At 35.3% G+C, this 21,151-nt stretch overlaps 1 protein-coding gene across 2 annotated transcripts; it reads left to right on the plus strand.

The window, feature by feature from the left end:
• The first annotated feature begins 4,365 nt into the window (after positions 1–4,365).
• On the plus strand, positions 4,366–21,100 carry LOC147393914 (ubiquitin carboxyl-terminal hydrolase 9-like). 2 transcript variants are annotated; one of them, XM_086455302.1, is made up of 14 exons: positions 4,366–4,481; positions 4,670–4,916; positions 5,776–6,030; positions 9,978–10,122; positions 11,847–11,906; positions 12,036–12,131; positions 13,429–13,827; positions 13,977–14,117; positions 16,085–16,255; positions 17,569–17,826; positions 17,925–18,073; positions 19,452–20,021; positions 20,129–20,402; positions 20,490–21,100. In XM_086455302.1, the coding sequence occupies exons 2-14, from the start codon at positions 4,765–4,767 to the stop codon at positions 20,655–20,657; spliced, it is 2,838 nt and encodes a 945-aa protein (XP_086311428.1). In that variant the 5' UTR covers positions 4,366–4,481; positions 4,670–4,764; the 3' UTR covers positions 20,658–21,100. The 2 variants fall into 2 exon arrangements, with proteins under 2 accessions (XP_086311428.1, XP_086311427.1); XM_086455301.1 differs by having other exon boundaries at positions 4,383–4,916.
• Positions 21,101–21,151: the final 51 nt, after the last annotated feature.

The raw sequence follows: 21,151 nt of genomic DNA on the forward strand, positions 1-21,151 counted from the left end.
CTTATTGAAAAAAATAGCAATTAAATCGCGACTTTTTTCTAATTACGACTTTTTTATTATTACTACACGACTTTTACGAACTTCGCAATTAGATAATGAATAATGTGTAAAATAATGAGGATGCAAATGAAAATGACATTGATTTGATGTTTTTTATCTGTTAAGGAATCCTAACTCGGACTTGTGATTGTGATCTTTTTTATATTTTGAATTTGAATAGTATTTTCCTTGAATATGTTGTGGATATATGGTTAGTTGTTGTGGATGTATAAATGATATCAACAAAGGGAATTCTTGATTTATCATTCTATTTTAATATGGAACTTGATGATATAATATGAGAACACCCACTAATGGGAATGATTACAAAGCCCTAAAGTCTAGTTCGATTTTTTCCCAATGTTTCCCGAATTTTCCCCTTGCCGACTTTTTCCCAAATCCCGACTTGGTGACTAAGGACTTCCAATGTGGTATGTCAATCACTCGAGTTATGGATGGGCTCATGCCCTTGGAAGGTTGTGGACTATGACGTTTGTTACACACTAGTTGGAACCAGTATTTACGATCCACCTTTTGTATTTCTTCAATGAATTATGTTCTATGTCAAAAGCAGCACTAACCATCCAAACTACCATATTTGGAAACCAAGAGAAACATTATGAGTATCCACAAAAAAGTGTGAATTGAATGGTCACAAATATGGATTGATTTTTGCCTTGGAGATACCTGGTGGAATGGTTGATGTCAACTTCGACTTATCCACCTGGTATTCTTCTCACCCTCGTTGCACTTGTGAGGAATTAGTGTACATTATGTTTTCTTCCTTCTATATAATCCAAGCTTTTCTGTACAATATGTAGTTCTGTAACTGTTATCTTTCCTTGCCTTCCTATTGTTAGCGTTTTCATGTATGGTTTTTATTTATTGTTCAATTTCTAACCACCAAAGATGTTATGAATTCTGCTCTTCCCTTCTTGGGATGTACTGTCTTGATGATGGGTTTGCCGTGGTCAAGCTCTACTCATGATACAAATATGCGGCATTTTGAGTTGCACATATAGGATAAATTAATGATCCCAATATCACTTCGTTTCTTTCCTTTTCTTTTTTGTATCTTCTGCCCAACACTTTGTAACCCAGATGAGGAAACCCAAGGAGACTCCTTTTTTTGTTTTTCTTTGCTAGCTATGGTCAATAACAAATTAGTGAATAGGTTAGCCAATTTTGTCATCTTTCACGACTTATCCGTCGTCACTTCATATCTATCTCAAGAAGATATTTATGCAATTTGAGGTGTGGTCTTTTTCCTAGTGGGGTGGCTACCTGAGGATTTTAGTCCAGGATGGAATTGATGAGAATTAAGTCAAAATAAAAACTGGTAAAGCTGGTTCAACTGTTAGGGACTAAGCACTCTAATCACATCTTCCCATTCTCATACTCTTATATTCTACTAAGGACTCAAGAAGACTCAAAAAAATGAGAAGGAAGGAAAGAAAACTTTGAAGTTTCAAGGTGGGTTCAAGGCAATCCTCCCCTCTCTCTCTCTCTCTACCCTCTCCTCCTCCCTTTTCTATTATCCCCTCCTCTCTTCTCAAGGCAAAGGTTTATAAGAATCATCCTCTTTAATGGGATGATCCTATAATCAAGTCAAAAGTGAATCCCTATTTAGGGTACAAATGCACAACACGTGGCACTTTATTTTTCGTATTTTTTAAATCAAAATGACCGAGTTGAGTTGAGGTTACCACTATTTAGTGGGGAGAAAAGGGTGCCTAATACCTTCCCATTTCTCCAACCGAGCCGCTTACCCGAATCTCAATGGTTGATTTATCTTTATCCATCGTGAGTCACCACGAGCCCAAAATGGTAATTTTTCAAAATGTATATCGGGTGACCATTCACACCCACTTACAACATGAATGGTGGTGACTCCAAACCATCGTAGATGTGGCCATCGTAATGACGAAATCACGTGTCTACAGTCACTATTAAAAGAGTCCATGTGATGGGTTCCATAGTTGGGGGTTAGCAGAACCCAAAAGGAATTGAGGATATTTTTGTGTGTGTAAAGTATCAGAAAGTGACACGTGGCACATTGGGATCGTAAAAGGGGGAATGCTGAGTTTTCCTTTTTCGAGATTAGACCAAATAGAGAAGGTCAGATGATGAAGAAACTCAGATTCATGGAAGAGTTAATTTCGGAGCTCAGTTGGAAATAAGTTGAAAAACTAAAGAAAGATTCAGTCACACGAATCTCCGAAAAATTAGGGATTCGATTATGGTAAGAACATGAATTTGAGGAGAAAAAAGGAAGATCCCTAAATAGAAGGAATGGACAAATACAGAAGTGGTGTAGATACAATCCTAAAAGGAGGAAATTATTAAAACGGATAAGGATGAGTTTTGAAAATAGATTATGAAAGATTATAGGGTTTGAACCTTATAAATACAAGGGTCATGGGCATAAACGAGGTACACAATTCCTTATCGTTTAAACTGTATACTATTGTTATACTAAGCTCTTGACTTGGGCGTCAAAGACATGCTGTTGCAAGTACACCCATGAGGTCTAGAGGAAGAAATCAAGCAATCATTAAGAATCTCAAGGCAGTGCAAGTTCTTGCATCTACATTTTTCTACTATCGAAGCCTCATAGATCCTTTATATGATTCTCTGGGATAACCACATATTTACTTAGCCAAGGGATTGAGCTTTGGATGTTATATTTATTATTGAGATCATGGCATACCACAAGAAGGATCAGATCGTGCCCTCATGGAAATATATGGAAAGGGTGAAATAAATTCAGTAAGTTGCTTTCTCCTCCACTTAGTGTAACTTCGAGTGCTGATGGAGAGAGACTAACAAAGTTGTGGATTATCTAACCAAGTTGCCTATTTTAAGAATTTTCACATTATTGAGGATTTTTCTTCGATTTCTCAAGAGGTTGCAAATATTCTTGTAAAAGATCCGCAATTTGTGAGGGTCGTTCTAGCTATATAAGAAATCGTTGATTAATAATAAGATAAGTGAATTACTTCCGTAACTCCATAGATTTATTGAATCGGTTACTATTCCTGAATATCAAAAAAGAGATAAAAATAACTGGGGATATTATGTAATTATTTGGTATCCGAAATATACAATTCAAGTGGGCGAGTCGATAAAGAGATGGTTGAATCAAAATAATTCCTTTTTAAGTTCTATTTCTGTCAGAGGGCAAGATGAATGTTCTACCATGTTCCATCAACATGCATGTGTTAAGTAGAGCAAATTTCATAAAGTTTTTTGCTCTTTCTTTGCTTGGCTTACTTCATTGCATAAGCTATTAGGCCCCTATTTCTTTCCTTTTTAGGGATTGTGTTAGTGAGGGGATGCAAGATGTCTACTCCTTGTTGAGTCTTGGAGTCTGTGAGAATAGCTATCCACTTCGATTATCTAGACGAGGATTTGGTGCTGTCCTAAAACACTTTGACCATCAGTCCTCATTCGAATCGAGAAAGGATGTGGTGGTAACCCTCGCAACTTCATCCTACCTTATTTTATAATTATATTCATGAGTAATTTTAATTAAAGGGTGGGGTCCTTTCAACCCCAACTTACCAATTAAAAACACATACACATCGTCATTTCCATTAAATCCATTTGATATCTTGAGATTCTTCCCTTTTCAGGATTTAATTGATAATGAGATTTCAACTCTAATAGCACTTTAAGACAATATTTTATATCCTACCCTTGTAGAGACAACATATTCTTTAATTGGGATACACAATCCTAGAAAAATCACTTTTAGAGTAGCACTCAAAGGACATACCCTCCTTGTTCATTGGTTTTACAAATTTTTTTCAAAGCTTGTGGTCCAATAACAAGGTGACAGACACATAAATGATATTTGTCCAAACCTATGAGTTCACATAATTATTGGGGAAGAAGCAAATAAGATAATTTTCTGGCCAAACACAAACAAATACAATTCTGACCCTAAATTTTGATTTTGTCATATATTTATGGATGAATACACGTAGTTGCGTGAAAGTATATAAAACTCATAGGTGCTTTTCTTCGAGATACAGATGAAAGAGCATCTAATGACTCCATACACTTTCACGGGTGTGCGAGATATGATATGAAGTACAATCTTGAGGTCACTCCAGTACGACTATAGATGGGATAGTGAGTCCTTGCAGCCAAAAACATGCGACGGCTATCTGCCTTTTTATGGCTGCCACGATATCTCGTGGTAATTAGGCGTGAAATAAAAAGAGTAATCTCCGCGAAACATTTCTACGGACATATTTTTGACCCAATTTTTTTTAATTTTATTATATAAAAGAAATCAGCCGAAATATGTTTCGTGGACCCTATAAAGTATAAACTCTTGTAGCGGAGAGAGAAAGAAAGTAAAAGAGAGTCGTTGAAAAGACGGTGAAACCGTGAAAGAAGATGTCGCTGAGATTTGAAGAACACCGCAACCAAGGGTTTCTCTGAAACATCTCTCTTTTCGAATCAAAACTCTAATCGAATTTCTTTGAGAGTTGATTAAATTTCCGCAGTTTTTTTTCCCTGAATCTGTCCTAGTCCAACAGGAACTATATATATATATATATTCGTATTTGAATATATTTTTTAATAGATTTTTTTTTTCTGGTTTTTTGATCGCTTCCAGTAGGCTTGACTATAGATTGGGGATCGATTCGTCGAATTCGAAGACAAGGTTGAGTCTTTGAGATCTTCGTTTAATTGTTTATATTTTGATAGATCATGACGCTTCCTGGATCGGGTTTCATGATGGACAATGAGGCGAGTTGCTTGCCGTGCACTCCGGAAGAAGAGAAACGGATTATAAAGGATTTAACAGACGTTACAGAATCTAATTTGAAAGAAGGGGACTTGTATTACGTTCTATCCAACAAGTAAGATCTCAATTTCAACTGCGATTTTGTAGTTTATGATTACGTTATTTCTGAAGGATTTTATTTTATTTCCCTCTTTGAGACAATATGGAAACAGGAAACTTGAAGATTGAGATCTCTTTTTTTTTTTTTTTTGGGACACATTTTAGGGTTATAAACTTCTTACAATGACGACCAAGTTGTATGTTGTAATATAAAATTAGTTGGGTCCATGCCACGTTGAGTCTGGTTTAGAAGTGATAAATCCTGCACTTCTAGCATGAGCTATTGTTTTGGAGAATGGAGATTTGAAAATTGAAATGATTCGTGGAGACCCAATCGTTTAAAAATTTGGGTAAAAAACATTGTGGTTCTTGTTTGTCCCTACAGAGTTTTAATTTTAAGCACTACTGAAATTGAAATTGAATGAATTGATGTTATGCCATACATTGGCCCATCTCTAAAGGTTTACACACACTTGGTGTGTATTTGGGGTATTTCTTCTCATTGCTGACTCTTTAGTTCACCAAACTGGGTCTTGAGGCCTGAACTTCTTTAGATTGCCAAAACAGTGTAGTCTGTTTCAACATACCACGTTGACGAACTTTTCGGTAAATAATACATATCATCATTTGGTGACTATTCCCTTTTCAAATGGGAATGTTCACTAACGCACAACGAACTTTCTGTATTGCTAAAAAAAACTAGTTTGATTGCGTGTCTTTCATTAATTTCTCTCTCTCTCTCTCTCTCTCTGTGATAAGTAAATAAGTGTTATTATGAATGATTTCTTTTGAGTATTATTAATTATTGCTAACATTCTAATTGATGCTGTGACACATCCTATGGTTGTAAACTAGACTGTTGCTGGACTATGCAGGTGGTTTATGGAATGGCAGAAATACATTGGACAAGACGTGGGTGATTTTCCAATTGATGAGCATTCTGCTGGTACTCAGCATCCCAACGGGGTTCTATTAAAGACGGAACATAGACCTGGACAGATTGATAATTCACATCTGGTTCTGAATGGGAGTAATAGTGAGGGTGAGGATTTAGAACTAATAAGAACCCTAGAGGAAGGGAATGATTATGTCTTGGTTCATCAAGAAGTTTGGAAGATGCTTCACAATTGGTAATAGAACATCTCTTTTGTCTTTTTCCTCCTTGAAGACTAGCATTTGTTGTAGGATCCTTAATATATATATATATATATATATATATATATATATAGGGTCTTGTTAACGTGTGCCCTACTGGCTCACGTTAAGCTGCATTAAATACACTTTGGAAACAAACATTTAAGGGTAGTTTTGGTAAAAAAATCTTAAAATCTTTTGAGGACATTTTTGGTAGGAAATTCAATTTCCAAAGTGCATTTAACGCAGCTTAACGTGTGCCCTTAGGGCACATGTTAACAAAACCCATATATATATATAGGGTTGGGTTCCGTAGACTCACATTACGACTCACATTGCGACACACCGTTTTGTCTTATATGGGCAAAAATGTTTGGAATGGGCTGATTTTTTGTGAGGATGATCTTTATGGTGAGGAGATCATCTTTGCCAAAAATCAGCTCATTATGAAACTTCTAGCCCCATGTTTACAAGTTGAAAAATTTTAGACCGTCCAATTTTTGTAAATCAATTTTGATGGGGTTAGAAGTTTTGGAATGGGATGATTTTTTGCCAGGATGATCCCCTCATCACAGAGATCATCCTCACAAAAAATCAGCCCATTCCAAGCATTTTTGTCCATATAAGACAAACAGTGTGTCGCAATGTGAGTCGTAATAGGGGTCGTAATAACGCCATCCTATATATATATATATATATATATATATATATATATATATATATAAGGTAGCGTTCGACAAACAATGTTAGGGAGACAACATTGAGAGACAAAATTTGTCCCATATGGCTTAAAAGTTTCGGATTTGGTTGATTTTTTGTGAGGATGCCCTCTATGGTGAGGAGATCATCCTCACAAAAAATCAGTCCATTCCGAAACCTCTAACCCCATCAAAAGTGGTTTACAAGTTGAAGAATTGTGGACCGTTGATTTTTATCATTACTTTGTAAAACACTCTAGATGGGGGTTAGAGGTTTCGGAATGAGCTGATTTTTTGTGAGGATGATCTCCTTACCATAGAGATCATACTTACAAAAAACCAGCCCATTCTGAAACTTTGAACCATATAGGACAAAGCGTTGGCTGCCGAACGGGACCCTATATATATTTCTATTGAGAAGAAAGATCCATGTTAGTTCAATTTGTCTCCATCTTTTGTTATTTAACTTGCTTATGCTCTTATCCATGGTTTATTATAAGATTTGAGCTTTTAGAAAAGGTCTCATATAATGATTGGTGAAACTAAGTAGGCATTTGGATAGGACTCCTTGACTACTTCTGACTCTTGCGGGGAGTTAGAAGTCGTTTGGATGCGTTTTGATGAACAATTCCTTCGAAAAGTTACTCCGCGCAAGAGCAAGAAATTACTCTTTGTGAAGAAGTCGAGAAAACTTATTTCTCAAAACTCATCTTGCGGGGAGTCAAAATCTAACGGTTCGTTTTACCAAAATACCCTTAACTTTATTAATTTTCTATGAAAATATTCCTAATTCATTTGCCCTTAAATCAAATGAAAGAAATATTTATTAATATTAATTTTTTTTTTTTTTTTTGAGTATAATGGATTTAAACACATTATATTAATATTTAATATTTAAAATATTATATTATATTATATTAGTATTTATTATATTATATTATATTAATATTTATAGTTAAACACATTATATTAATATTTAATATTTAAAATATTATATTATATTATATTAATATTTATTATATTATATTATATTAATATTTATAGTTAAAATGTCAAAAACAATATAGTTTAAAGGCATATTATGACACTAAAAGACAGTCTGTCAATTTTTTTTTTTAAATTTTGAGTATAATGGATTTAAACACATTATATTAATATTTAATATTTCAAATATTATATTATATTATATTATATTAGTATTTATTATATTATATTATATTAATATTTATAGTTAAAATGTCAAAAACAATATAGTTTGAAGGCATATTATGACATTAAAAGACAGTTGTCAATTTTTTTTTTTTTAATTTTGAGTATAATGGATTTAAAATACATTATATTAATATTTAATATTTAAAAATTATATTATATTAATATTTATAGTTAAAATGTCAAAAACAGTATAGTTTGAAGGCATATTATGACACTAAAAGACAGTCTGTCAATTTTTTTTTTAATATTATGTCATATTATGTCAAAAACAGTTTGTCAATTTTTTTTAAAATTTTGAGTATAATGGATTTAAACATATTATATTAATATTTAATATTTAAAATATTATATTATATTATATTAATATTTAAAATATTATATTATATTATATTAATATTTATTATATTATATTATATTAATATTTATAGTTAAAATGTCAAAAACAGTATAGTTTGAAGGCATATTATGACACTAAAAGATAAAGAACAGTAACTGGTATAATATAAGGGTATTCTGGTCTTTTTTCTAGAAGTCATGAGAAGTCAGTATGGTTCCCAAACAGACTTCCAGCACAAAAGTACTTCTGCCAGCACTTCACAGAGTTGATTGCCAAACGCCCTTTCCACACAGAATTACTTTTCCAGCTCCTCCATAGAGTACTTTAGCTCCTATTCTTTGAAAGAGTAGTTCTGCTCCTGGTATCCAAACAGGCCCTAAAATTCGGTTTACCTATAAAAAAATGATTGGTGGAACTGGCCATCCTTCTGCTGGAGCTGTAATAGTGAATTCCACCTTCTTTACGACATCTGCTATAGACGGTGATCCTAAGGATGGCATCCACCCTTTGCAAAGGATAACCCCCCTCCTTCACATACTCTTTTCAAGTGAGCCTCCCCTCAGATAATTCGAGAGGTGAGAATCAAGAGGTTATTCTGAAGTGGGAGGGATTTTTTCTAGTGATAGGTCCCACCTTCTTTGTTTCCTCTAGTGGAGCGAGTCTCCACTCTGACAAAGTAAGGGGTTATTCAGAGACAGGATGTATTAGCACCAAGGAACAATTCCTAGAAGCACGAATCTTCTATTCAAGATGCCTCTCTTTTCGACAAAAATCCTTTTTTATCCCTTTAATCCTATGGAAGCAGATGCGAGCCTTTGGAAGTGGAATTGTAATGATAGGCTTAAGTTAAATCTTTCTACAACACCTATATTGTTTATGGTCTTCCCTAATGGGAGACCTGGGCATTTTATTTGATGACTTTGTATGGTAGGACTTGGTTTGTATATCTTATTTTTTCAGTCCATTTTGAAGTTGTGGCCTGATAAGGCTCTTTCTCACTTGCCTTTCCTTCTTTTTGTTGCTCTATGCTTTTTTGACGCCTTTAAACAAATTTCATTTTGCTATCAAAAAATGTTCCACTGAAACTAAATGGTAAAAATTCTATGATAGCTATACTATCAACTATGCTTTATGGAACATATGTTGGCTTTCAAGGAACGTCATGTTCATAGGGTGAGTGTAGCTTAGATGATATGTTGAGATGGATGAATGGAACGACTTGGAAGGACAAAATTTAAAATCATCACATATGATAGAATTTGGATATAGCCATCTTAGGTGATTCTGTGATAGAATAAAACACATGCTGTTGAAAGGATTTGGAGCTGTACAATGAAGACCAAGACAACAGTGGTGGGAAGGAACCTTTGATCCAGGTAGAAGGCTCCAAAATGGCTAGAAGAAGGTAAAAAAGGACTCTAGTTTACTTATCAAAAAGACAAAAAAAAGGACTCCAGTTAGGTAGTAAGGGAAGTTTTTTGAGCACATGTTTTAATATAAGATGTGACCTTAGGTAGAATTAATGGAGGAGCAAGATTTGTGTTACCAAACCCAAATAGTTGGGATAGTACATTTATTTATGATGATCTTGGCTTATTACTTGGTTGACAGTGACACCTTGCTTGGTTTATTACGCCTGTAATTTTTCCTTTTGTTTGCTCATTCGTTGATAGTCTCTCATGTATTTGATTTGCAGGTATAAAGGAGGGCCAGCATTACCTAGAAAACTGATTTCCCAAGGTTTTCTTCACAAGACCTTCATTGTAGAGGTTTACCCCCTCTGCCTTCGATTAATTGATTCTAGAGACAACAAACAATTTGTCATCTGGATAAGTAAAAAGGTAATCCCTGCCTTGGTTAGTTTATTTCCTACCATGTCTCTTTAAAGTTTAGAAATCTGTTTTTTAAAAATGCTCTGGTGTATCATAGGTTTGATGATGGGGCAGACTTTTTTTGCGAAGATGTATGAAGTGTAGCCTTTATGATAATTAAAACTTAGGCATGATGAGCTCAATCATGTTGCTCTGTCATCTGCCATCTGCCATCTTCTGTTTCATTTATTTGGCTTACTTCTATATAAAAAAATATTTATTTTTCTCTTAAGATTTACTGTACTCACAGAAATTAAGTTCCTTGGTAAACGGCATGTGTGTGCACAAGACAAGAAAATTGTCCATTTGCATAACTTATTTCGCTTCTGCAAACACATCCTTATTCACGGTGAAAGAATTCCATAGTGCTACTAATGTAAAGGGAGTGAAGTTGATATGAAATTGGAAAATCCATACTGTCCAATTATATTGTTACTTGAGGTCAACTTTTTGTAAGATTTGCAAAAAGTTGGCATGCCAGTTGTTCCATGTGTCTGTAGTGTTGTTCGTTTTGATTATTGCACTACCAAACATCCTTATAGCCTTTTTTGTATGTAACCCAGCTGCCTCTAAACTATGATGAATAGTATGAATCTCAAGGCAGAGGTTTGAGATGAGACAAGTCATAAAGATTTGTTGAGTTGTAGAGCAGAGTAGCTAGCCTCCTTGGTTTAAGAGGAACATCTTTTATCTGAGCAGAACATCATTGGTCCAAGTTTAGAGTATGTTGGTTAAGATCTGAGTACGACATCCAATTTATGAATTTCAGAGTTGGTTTACAAATTCAGAATGTGTTGGTGGAGTAGCTCGTCCTTTAGCAATATAAGTGAAGTAATAAAGTGTAGACTGAGCGATGTTAGAAGGCCTTCCTGTGCACAAAAGTAAGGAATATCATGCCTGGTAGCCGGGATCTTCTATCCAGCATGCTGCTCCCGCTCCCATTTCTGGTAACTAAGAGACAATGTTGTATGAGACTTGAGGAGACCGTGTTGAACAGGAAGTCGAGGAATATCATGTTGTCTATCAAGGTAGATTGTAGTGTACGGAGATCAAGGAAGACCATGCTATCTAGGTAAACCGTGTTGCACAGAAAACCGAGGCAAGAACCAAAAGTCCATAAATCCTTCCCCAATTCTCCTGCAAATGAGAGTCCAAGAGATGGAGGGAAAGGAAGGGGTGGGGGTGTATGTAAATCCTCTATATAGAAGTGAATTGGTTCATGAGGTCTGTGAATATAATCAAGTTCTCTAGCAAATCACATAAAAACTATCAAGTTCTTGTCTCGTTCTCTCTCCTTATTTCTAGTGTCAAGTGAACTTATTTACAAATGGACCAAAAAGCACTAACGTATCATTGTGCTGGTTTGTGGTTGGTGTGTACAACTTTGGATCTGTGCTTGACACCAAGCACATGTCCTGATTTTTGTTTCATAGGTAGACTTTAGTTAAGTTGGAAAATTCTTGTGACCTACTCTCCACATTTTGTTTTGTTTTGGGAAAGTTTGGCACTTGCTCATCTAAGTCAACCTGATTTGGCAGCAATTTTTTATTTTTACTTTGAGATTTAGTGTTGATCTTTAAGGCTGTCTAACCAAGGTCGTTAGTCATGATTGATTCATCTGAGATTGCCTGCCTTCATAAATTACTTTCACCTTTAGTTTCATAAAGAACCATCTTGATAAGTTTATTTTTCAGGCTTCTGTACAGGAGCTTTACAATAAGGTCGTCACCCTTCTTGAGGTAGAAGAGGAAGAGGTATGATTTTTAGTTTCAGCTTCTCTTTTTTAGGTATTATCATATGGGTTAAAAGTTTAGATGGGCTATAATTAGAGATACTAATACAAACGTTTCTATGTGAATTGTATTTCTTCTATTTATCTTCAGGTGCGAATTTGGGATTACTTCAATAAGAGGAAACACTCATTATTGTCTGTTTCAAACCAAACCCTCGAGGAAGTCAACTTGCAGATGGACCAGGATGTGAGTATTCTCTATGCACCCATTGTCTTATTAGAAAGGAAATCCTATGTCATAATATATCAGGGACTATTGTTTCTCGTTGATTTTTCGAATGAATATGAGACTGTGCCTTACATAGGCCCTGGTGCCATTTCTATACTAGCTCTATGTTTTAGCTCCCACTTATGAAAAAACAATGAATCTTGGCTACTCTATTCAATGTTCTCTGATGCTGAGGCTTGAGACTTGAGGCAAGGTACTTGTCTGGCCAATGCCTCACATCCATGGAATTTTTAAGTGAAAAAATAAATAATATTTGAATGGAAAAATTACAGTAACTACCAAATATTTCTGTTTACAAATCTTAATTTTTTGAAAGATTTAAAAAAAAAAACTTCAGTAAGCACCACATATTTGGGTTTACATTTCTTATTTTTTCCCCCTCAAGAGTTTCTTACCTACCCAGTAGGACCATATTTTGTTTTCTTTTTTTATCTGTAGGACCATATGTTGGGTCAATGCCTAATTTCGGACTTGTACTAACATAGACTAACTAATAATCATAGTAATCACAGTAGTGCAGTTTTGAAATTTGGAAAAATGTTGTCTTCTCTGTGAATGACTTATGATTGTGGAGTTTATGTAGGTGGGAGCCCATTTTTAAAAAGTTGTGGTTACTAATACTTTTTATAATGCGTACCTCACATATTTATTCTGCACAGTTGGTTGTGAGCTTTGGGAATGAGGTGTATTGCAAGTTTCTCATTTTAAAAGGTTAATTCTTACGCATTGTGTAAAGAATTTTCGTTATTCAAACGATCTGAGTTTAAATCTTAGTTGCATGAAGCAAGAGTGACAGGATTTTAAAGAAGATCTAGGGTCTGGCAAGCGTCTGTAATTTATGTATATATATTATTTTAAAGGCTATTCATATAATAAATTTTAACATTACTAGCTTTTGGTTTATTCAAATATAGAGATGCATAGGTGAAATGGTGAATGCATACATCTCCTGATTAAAAGATTAAAAAACATATATAGTTAAATGGTGAGGAAAACACTCTCTGATCCAGAAATAAATCATTGATGACATATTTCAGATGTTCAATTGCATCATTTCTGCACACATAGTTTGAAACTTCAAAAGACTGGACACAAGCAATACATAATTTAATGATCTGCATTTAGTTCCGAGAATCTGTCTTAAACTATTTCCTGGTTCTATTATCTTATAGCGCAGGTTTAAATATGAGTGTTGACTTGGTTGCTCACTTCAAGCCTGTATATTGTCTGTCTGTTAATGCATTCTTTTTTGCAGATTCTTTTGGAGGTGCAAGTTGATGGGTTTTGGTCCTCTGGGTTTGGAATGGACTCAACAGGAAATGGGTTAGCTTTGGTACCAATCGAACCTTCAAGGTCATCTGTAACAATTGCAGGCGGCCCTACTCTGTCAAACGGTTATTCAACAGGATATGTCTGTAATTTGTATCAAGGAAATAGTTTAAGTTCACCAGTAACTGATGTTGAGGATGGATATGATATTCTGAGCACTATGACAAAAGGAGATGGGGGAGGGTTGGCTGGATTGCAAAACCTAGGAAATACTTGCTTTATGAACAGTGCTATTCAATGCTTAGTACATACACCACCCCTGGTTGAGTATTTTTTGCAGGATTACAGTGAGGAGATTAATAAGCAAAATCCTCTAGGAATGCATGTAGGTGGCATTTTTATTTTATTTCCTCATTTTCCTTTCATAAACGAGTTTTCCAAATTGTGATGGTTTAACATTCAAATTTGGATTTTCCTTCAAGAATTTGCCTAAACAAGTTTTTTTTATTTTTTATTTTGGTTGTTGCTATACAGGGTGAACTTGCAATTGCATTTGGTGAGTTGCTGAGGAAATTATGGTCCTCTGGAAGAGCACCAATTGCCCCACGTGCATTTAAAGGAAAACTTGCCCGATTTGCGCCCCAATTCAGTGGGTATAACCAGCATGATTCTCAAGTCAGTACTATCATTCTTATATGTAGTAGAGTCCAATCACTACTTTTCATGTCAATCTAATCTAAATAAATCTCTTGTAAGTTTCTTGGAGGTGGCAGACATTCCTCCTATGTTATATTACAATTCCAAATTGGGTGCCATATCCATATCATATACTTCAAATTTAAGTGTAGATGTCATATGCATATCATATTAGTCCTACTTCCTTTCCATGTCCGGGAATATAGCTTATTACCTTACTGTTTAAGGTGCCCGCAAAAGAAGTTAATGAATGATTAGGAGATAAAAAATAATTATGAGTTAAACTAATGAATACTTTACCCATACTGTTGATTTCAAGAAGATTGATTGAATAGTTCTTTTGCAATTTTAGTTATTTCAGATTGGAAAAAGTATGTCTTGTATCTGACATTCTATGGATAATACTTAGAAAAAAGAGAAGGTTCTACAGTGTAATATTGTTGCTTCTGCAGTGGCTATGTAGTTCTGTCTACCTCTTAAAAAAATTCTGAAGTAGTATATATAGACAAACATGCTTCCATTAGTTATAAATGTTGTCTTCCCCATGCGGGGAAAATTTTCCAAATTCCTCCTATACGTTGAGGTATCTGCCATGAATACCTAATTCAATTGGAATGCCTGGGGGAGTACCTGCAATGCACTCCAAAGCTAAGAAAGGTAGGTTATAGAAGAATCTAATTGTAATTGAAGTGAAGATAGAATGCCTTGCCTTTAACAGCACAATTCTTTTTATAGATTTCTTATGCTGCCTTGCTGATCCTTTATTTATTGGGATCTTCCTAGATTGAGGGAAAGGCTTGATATGAATTGTCGATCTTTGCATACTTTCCCGACTCAAGGATGAGATATCTTCAAGGCATGATATTTTGCTGGACATTCTTGGGTTGCTTTTCTTTTGGTGTAAACTTTGTCCGGATTTCAAAGGTGTATTCTTTTAGGACTTTGTATTTAGATGGGACTCTCTTTGTGGGAGATAGGTGGGTTTTGATGTTGCTGTTCTTTGACCCATTCCACGTTGGTCATTTCGGCCGACTTTGTATATTCTCTTTTTCTTCTTCTTGAATAAATTTATACCTATCAGAAAAAAAAATTCTTATCTTCTCACTAATCACAATATTAGTTTGAGGTTCATGGATTAGCCTTAATAGGCACAGTCCAATCATCTGGAAATCTATGTTGGTTCCCAACTTATAATCTGTGTCTGGCTTCGAGATCTGGGTACACTTGTCCAGTTGTCCTCGAGGTGTCATGTGAATCAATAGTTGCAGAATTTAGCACCCACAGATCATTTGCAGGCATCTTCTCTGTATGGAATTCACATTAAAATATATTTGAAAGTTGCGTATTTTGTTTGACCTAAGTTTGCACTTTATAACCTTCTATATTAGCTGGACATACAAGGCTACAACAAAATTTGTGTGAGTTTAGTTAATGGGATGAGATACAAAATTGTCATTGTACTTATATGTGGCTTGCACCAAATTTTCATGAACACATTACACATTACTGGTTTGGGTTTTGACTTCCATATTTTTGGTGCAATGCATAAATGGAATTCCCAGACGTGACCTTGTTGACACCCAAACGCTTGAATCACATAGCTCCATGTGGTTGTGTTTCATATTCTCAAGCTAATACATGTTCAAATGCTTTAGATTTTGGCAGAATAGATGTTTTATGATTGTTGCACAGGACCTGAAGTTAATAGAGTGCAAAATGTTTTAGTTGCTATGGAAGAATCATCCTATGCTGGCATAGATGTTTGGACTTGCAATTTTTTAATTGGTGGTTTATTATTGTTAAATTCTAGTTGTTTTTATACTCTTTCCATTGGAACTGGTGGAGGTTGTCTTGTTTTTGTTTTTTTATTGGTGCTTTATTTGCATTTTGGTTATTTATTAATTAGTAAAATTTTAAAATGAGGATTTCTTTTTTTCTTCCATTAGGAACTTCTCGCCTTCTTATTGGATGGACTGCATGAAGATTTGAATCGTGTCAAGCTCAAGCCCTACATTGAAGCAAAGGATGCGAACGGTCGTCTTGACGAGGAAGTTGCAGATGAATGTTGGGAAAATCACAAGGCTCGAAATGATTCTGTAATTGTGGATGTTTGCCAAGTGAGTGATCATAATATTTTGCATTTCCTAAAGTCATATATCAATTGTTGAATTTTTGTAATTTTATGATCATTCCAAATTATTAGAAGTTGAACGAATCAAATTATTTTTTCTTTTTTTATCTTATGAATGGTTGCTTGCTTGCACAAAACCCTCTATTTTAGTTAATTTCTATCTTGGCCATTGATAACTGTGAAACTACAAAAGTAGTTAAAACTTTAAACAATGGAATTTTTCCTATTTGGCATATTGTTTCTTCTTAATGCCTGTAGAAAATGATGGAGACAATATTTGTTTGCTATTGGCCCTTGTTTGTGAATATAAGGACCATTCAGCTTGTTTGTTAGCACATGTGTCTCAATAAACTCTAAAAGGCAATTTCTTCAAAGAGACTTACCTGGTGTGCGTCTAACTTAAATATCGGTGTTAGGTTCATGTGCAAACTCTTAATATGTCCCACAGTAATCATGTTATCATTTGGCCAAACAAGATGGCTCAGCAGTCTTATTGTTTCTGGTAGTACTTCTTGAAAAGTTTTTTTATTTCTTAGTTTACTTTTTCTGGGTGTGCGAAGATCATTGATGAGTGGAGTGGATCGAGGGGACTGGGCTAGAAAAGTATGCCTTCAGGATAGCTGAAATAGCATGTCCTAGCAAGCGGGATACTTCTCTCGTTTTTTTCCAATAATAATTTTTTATACTGCTGACTTAAATAATTCTTTGAAAAATTGGTAACACAAATTTTGCTTATTCTTATGAGACTAATATCAGTTCTGTAGCCTAGGCATTGCTGATGATGCTAGGGTCCCCATAATGTGTAGCTACATAATTTGTAGTATCACTGGGACTCTTGCAATCATTATCTCTTCATTGGCTTTGTCAATTTTATTTTTATTTTTGTGGTAATTGCACTTTTAACAGAAATGACGTAGTTTTAGCATTAAAAGAAGGAAAAAAAAAAAAACAGAAACGTGATCGTATTGTGCATCTTATTTTAATATGTTGATTACTAGTTGTTTAGAAATCAGGGAGACTGGAAAGAAATGCTTCTTTTGGAAGTTTTATTTGGAATCAATTTTTAAGAAAAACATCTTTTAAAAAAGATTCATTTATGATACTTGCAACATACAAAAAGCTTTATGTTAAACATCCCATTTATATGTTTCTCCTTGTACCAAATATTTCTTCTTTAAGTTCATATTCAAGTCTTTTTCCAGTGCTTTGGAGGTTTTTGGTGTTTGTTAGACATGCAAGTTTAATAATACTTGCTATATTTTATTTTCTAACACTACGAAATGGGTGACAAATTGTCAGGGTCAATATAAATCAACACTGGTTTGCCCACTTTGCAGCAAGGTTTCAGTAACTTTTGATCCCTTTATGTACTTGTCCTTGCCATTACCTTCAACAGTCACACGGTCCATGACAATAACCGTACTCTATGGTGATGGAAGTGCTCTTCCCATGCCTTACACCGTGACTGTGCTAAAACATGGTTGCTGTAAAGATCTTCTTCAGGCTTTGAGTACTGAATGCTGCTTAAAGAATGATGAAAGTTTGTTGCTTGCAGAGGTAAATTATGGAAGACTATCCCTGATTCTTCTCAGTAACTCTTTTTCTTGCGTAATTGTTTTATCATCATTTACTGAAGTGGAGTTGCTAATTTCCAGGTTTATGATCATCGGATATATCGGTATTTGGAGAATTCTTTTGAACCATTATCTACGATAAAGGATGATGAGCATATCGTAGCTTATAGGTTTCCTAAAAAACATGAGGTATTCCCGAAGCTTGAGATAATTAATCGAAGTGAAGAAAAGTAAGTCTTCTTTTTCTTTCCTTTCAACCCATAGTTAACAGTTCAAACATAATGGTTCTTGCTGTTCTTTAGTGCATGGGGGTTTATGTGTAAATGAATATTCCCTTTCAATTTACTGGTGCAAACTTTGCCACATCAGGCATATTTTTATGATCTGAGAGATTCATGTATGCTTGATTAATAGGATACATGTGTCTGTGTGGGTATGCTTTGTCTGTTTTTATTTGTGGATAATGAGGTCTTGATTCCCAGTTTTGGGTCGAAAGTGATGGACTGCTTGCCAGTAGTTACAACTATACACTTTCTTTATCTGTGATAGGGTTGGGATATTATGACAGAATAAATTTGATACATGCTCATGGAGTCCACATGGAGATGAGTCAAGGGCTGATATTTGGTGAAGATGATTTTCTCACCACGGAGATCATTGAAAAAAAAATCGTCTCTGAAACTTCCAACTACATCAAATGTTGAGTCAAATTAATGGTAAAAATAGACAGGACCATCATTTTTTCAATTTGCCATCTTTTCTGGATAAAATAGAAATGTTGGAATGAGCTGATTTTTTGTCAAGGATGATCTCCATGATGAGGTAATTATCCTCGGCAAAGCTCAACTCTTCGTTCATCGCCATATGGTGCTCCATGAACGTGTTTCAAAAAAGGGCCAAGATAGTTGGGTTCACCCAATCCTGACCAAAGTCTAGCCAAAACCAAGCTGAAGCTAATAAATATTGCTTCCTCATTGGATCAAGTTATGGGTTGGTTGACATGCCGCATTTTGGGATCAAATGGAAACTTACTATAGTCCAAGTAAAACCAAGTGAAACCAACCCATACTGTAATGGTCCAACCCAAATTATCTAAATCCAATATGATCCAAACATGAAACTGGTTATGTTTAGGGTACTTCCATCCCGGGTTGACCTTACTCTTTGCCATCATAAGATTTGAGTTTCGTGACTGGATCCATTTCCATCCCTAGATTGAAGCAGTTCTACTGGGGGTTCAACTTCCATCTTGTGAGATTATTGTTGCCTTGTAGGTCCTGTGGAATTGAACTCTGTATACATTTGGATTCGCTGATTTGTAAGCTTTATGATTTCAAACAACTGCTTAGATTGTCAAAAGGAAGGAGTCATATTACCTATAAAACTGCACCCCACATGTATGCATATTCATGGTAGTCAGTGACTGGTTAATGTGGCTTGCATGAGTAATGAGCATGATGATTTCTTAATAAAATGTTGCATGTCATGAGCATTGTACCTTGCCAAATATGTTTTGGATTTGTTACACAGTCCCTCAACCGCTAGTTGTAAACAATCGTTTCTGGTTGTATGGTTATGTTTAACAATAATGGATTTGTGTGCTGTCAGATGTACATCCGATATGCTCAACACTGGGGTCAGCAAGCTTTTGGGAATACCACTGGTTACTTGTTTAGCAGAGGGCTCACAAACTGGAGCTGATATTGAAAATGCAGTACACATGATGCTTGCTCCATTGTTGAAAACAAAGGCACATCTTCCTTTGAATCAGGTTTGTACCAGCAAGGAAAATGGATCCACTTCAGGAGTTGACTTCAACAGACCGACAAACAGCTGCAATCCTCAATCTGGACTTCAGGACCAGTCTATGGACGGGATAGAACTCGAGCAAATGTCTGAGGGAAACATGTCCTTTCAGCTTTCTCTAACTGATGAAAAGGGCCTGAGTTGCAGTCCGATAGAAAGTGATTCCCTTGTTAAACCAGGAAAATTTTTGAGGGTTTTGTTAGATTGGTCCAACAGAGAACATGATCTATATGATTTGTGCTTCCTAGAGAATCTTCCTGAGGTTCACAAGACCGGGTTCACTGCGAAGAAAACACGGCAGGAAGCGATTTCGTTATTTTCATGCTTGGAAGCATTCTTGAAGGAGGAACCTCTAGGGCCTGATGACATGTGGTAGAATGCATTCACACCTTTAAATTGCACATTTATTTTTGGGCCCGATCAACTTTTGTTTTGCCATGCTCATGCATTATTATCATTTTTTCTCTCTGTTAACGCAGGTATTGTCCCACCTGTAAGGAACACAGACAAGCTACTAAGAAACTGGACTTGTGGAGGTTGCCAGAGATTCTTGTTTTTCACTTGAAGCGATTTTCTTACAGTCGATATTTGAAGAACAAACTCGACACCTTTGTCAATTTTCCTATTCGTAATCTTGATTTAGGCAAATATGTGAAGAGCAAGGCTTTAGCTCAATCTCATGTATACGAACTCTATGCCATCAGCAATCATTATGGTGGCCTAGGTGGTGGTCACTACTCTGCATATGCAAAGGTAAGAGATGTAAACCAGAATCTGCTTCTATTTGGGATTTGTTGGTGTATGATTGAGAATTTGTAATTTGTTTTATCAAATGTGCAGCTACTTGAAGGGGACAGGTGGTACCATTTCGATGACAGTCATGTTTCTCCTGTTAGTGAAGGTGAAATCAAGACATCAGCAGCTTATGTGTTGTTCTATCGTAGAGTTAAAGTTGAATCAGATAAAGGAGTGGGTGAACAATCTCAGGTTCATTCTCCAAGCAGTTAGAGCATAGCACTAGATGGGGGAAGATTGACAATTCATTTCTGATGGAATATGATTCTGATGCTTCTTCCATAACCTTGCTAAAGATGCAGACAATGATGTCATTGGTCTGCATCACTTTTGTAGTGGTCGAGACTGTTGTGCCATCAATCAGTGTGGCTTTTGAAATATATATGAGAAAGATGAATTTGGGACAGAGGAAAGCGGAGCATAGGATGCTAATGGATTTATGATGTGTTTATTTTTTTTGTAATGAAATTTTGAAGTGGTGGTGGTAGTAGTGGGAAAGTAAATATACATGGATGGGTTAGAACATGTATTATGTTCATTACTTGAATCAGTCTGCACTTTTTTCCTTATTCTTAATTTACTTTGTAGTTAAGGTTTCCTGTAGGGATGTTGGTAACATTTGAGCCTAATTGATTTTATTTGGATTGCTAGTGAAACATGGTTTTATGCCTATTGTAAATGTAGTTTTGTAAGTGATTATTTTAGGT

This window comes from Akebia trifoliata, chromosome 10 (genome assembly GCF_017979445.1).
Source record: "Akebia trifoliata isolate Shusen 1 chromosome 10, ASM1797944v1, whole genome shotgun sequence".
In the NCBI taxonomy this organism is placed as follows: domain Eukaryota; kingdom Viridiplantae; phylum Streptophyta; class Magnoliopsida; order Ranunculales; family Lardizabalaceae; genus Akebia; species Akebia trifoliata.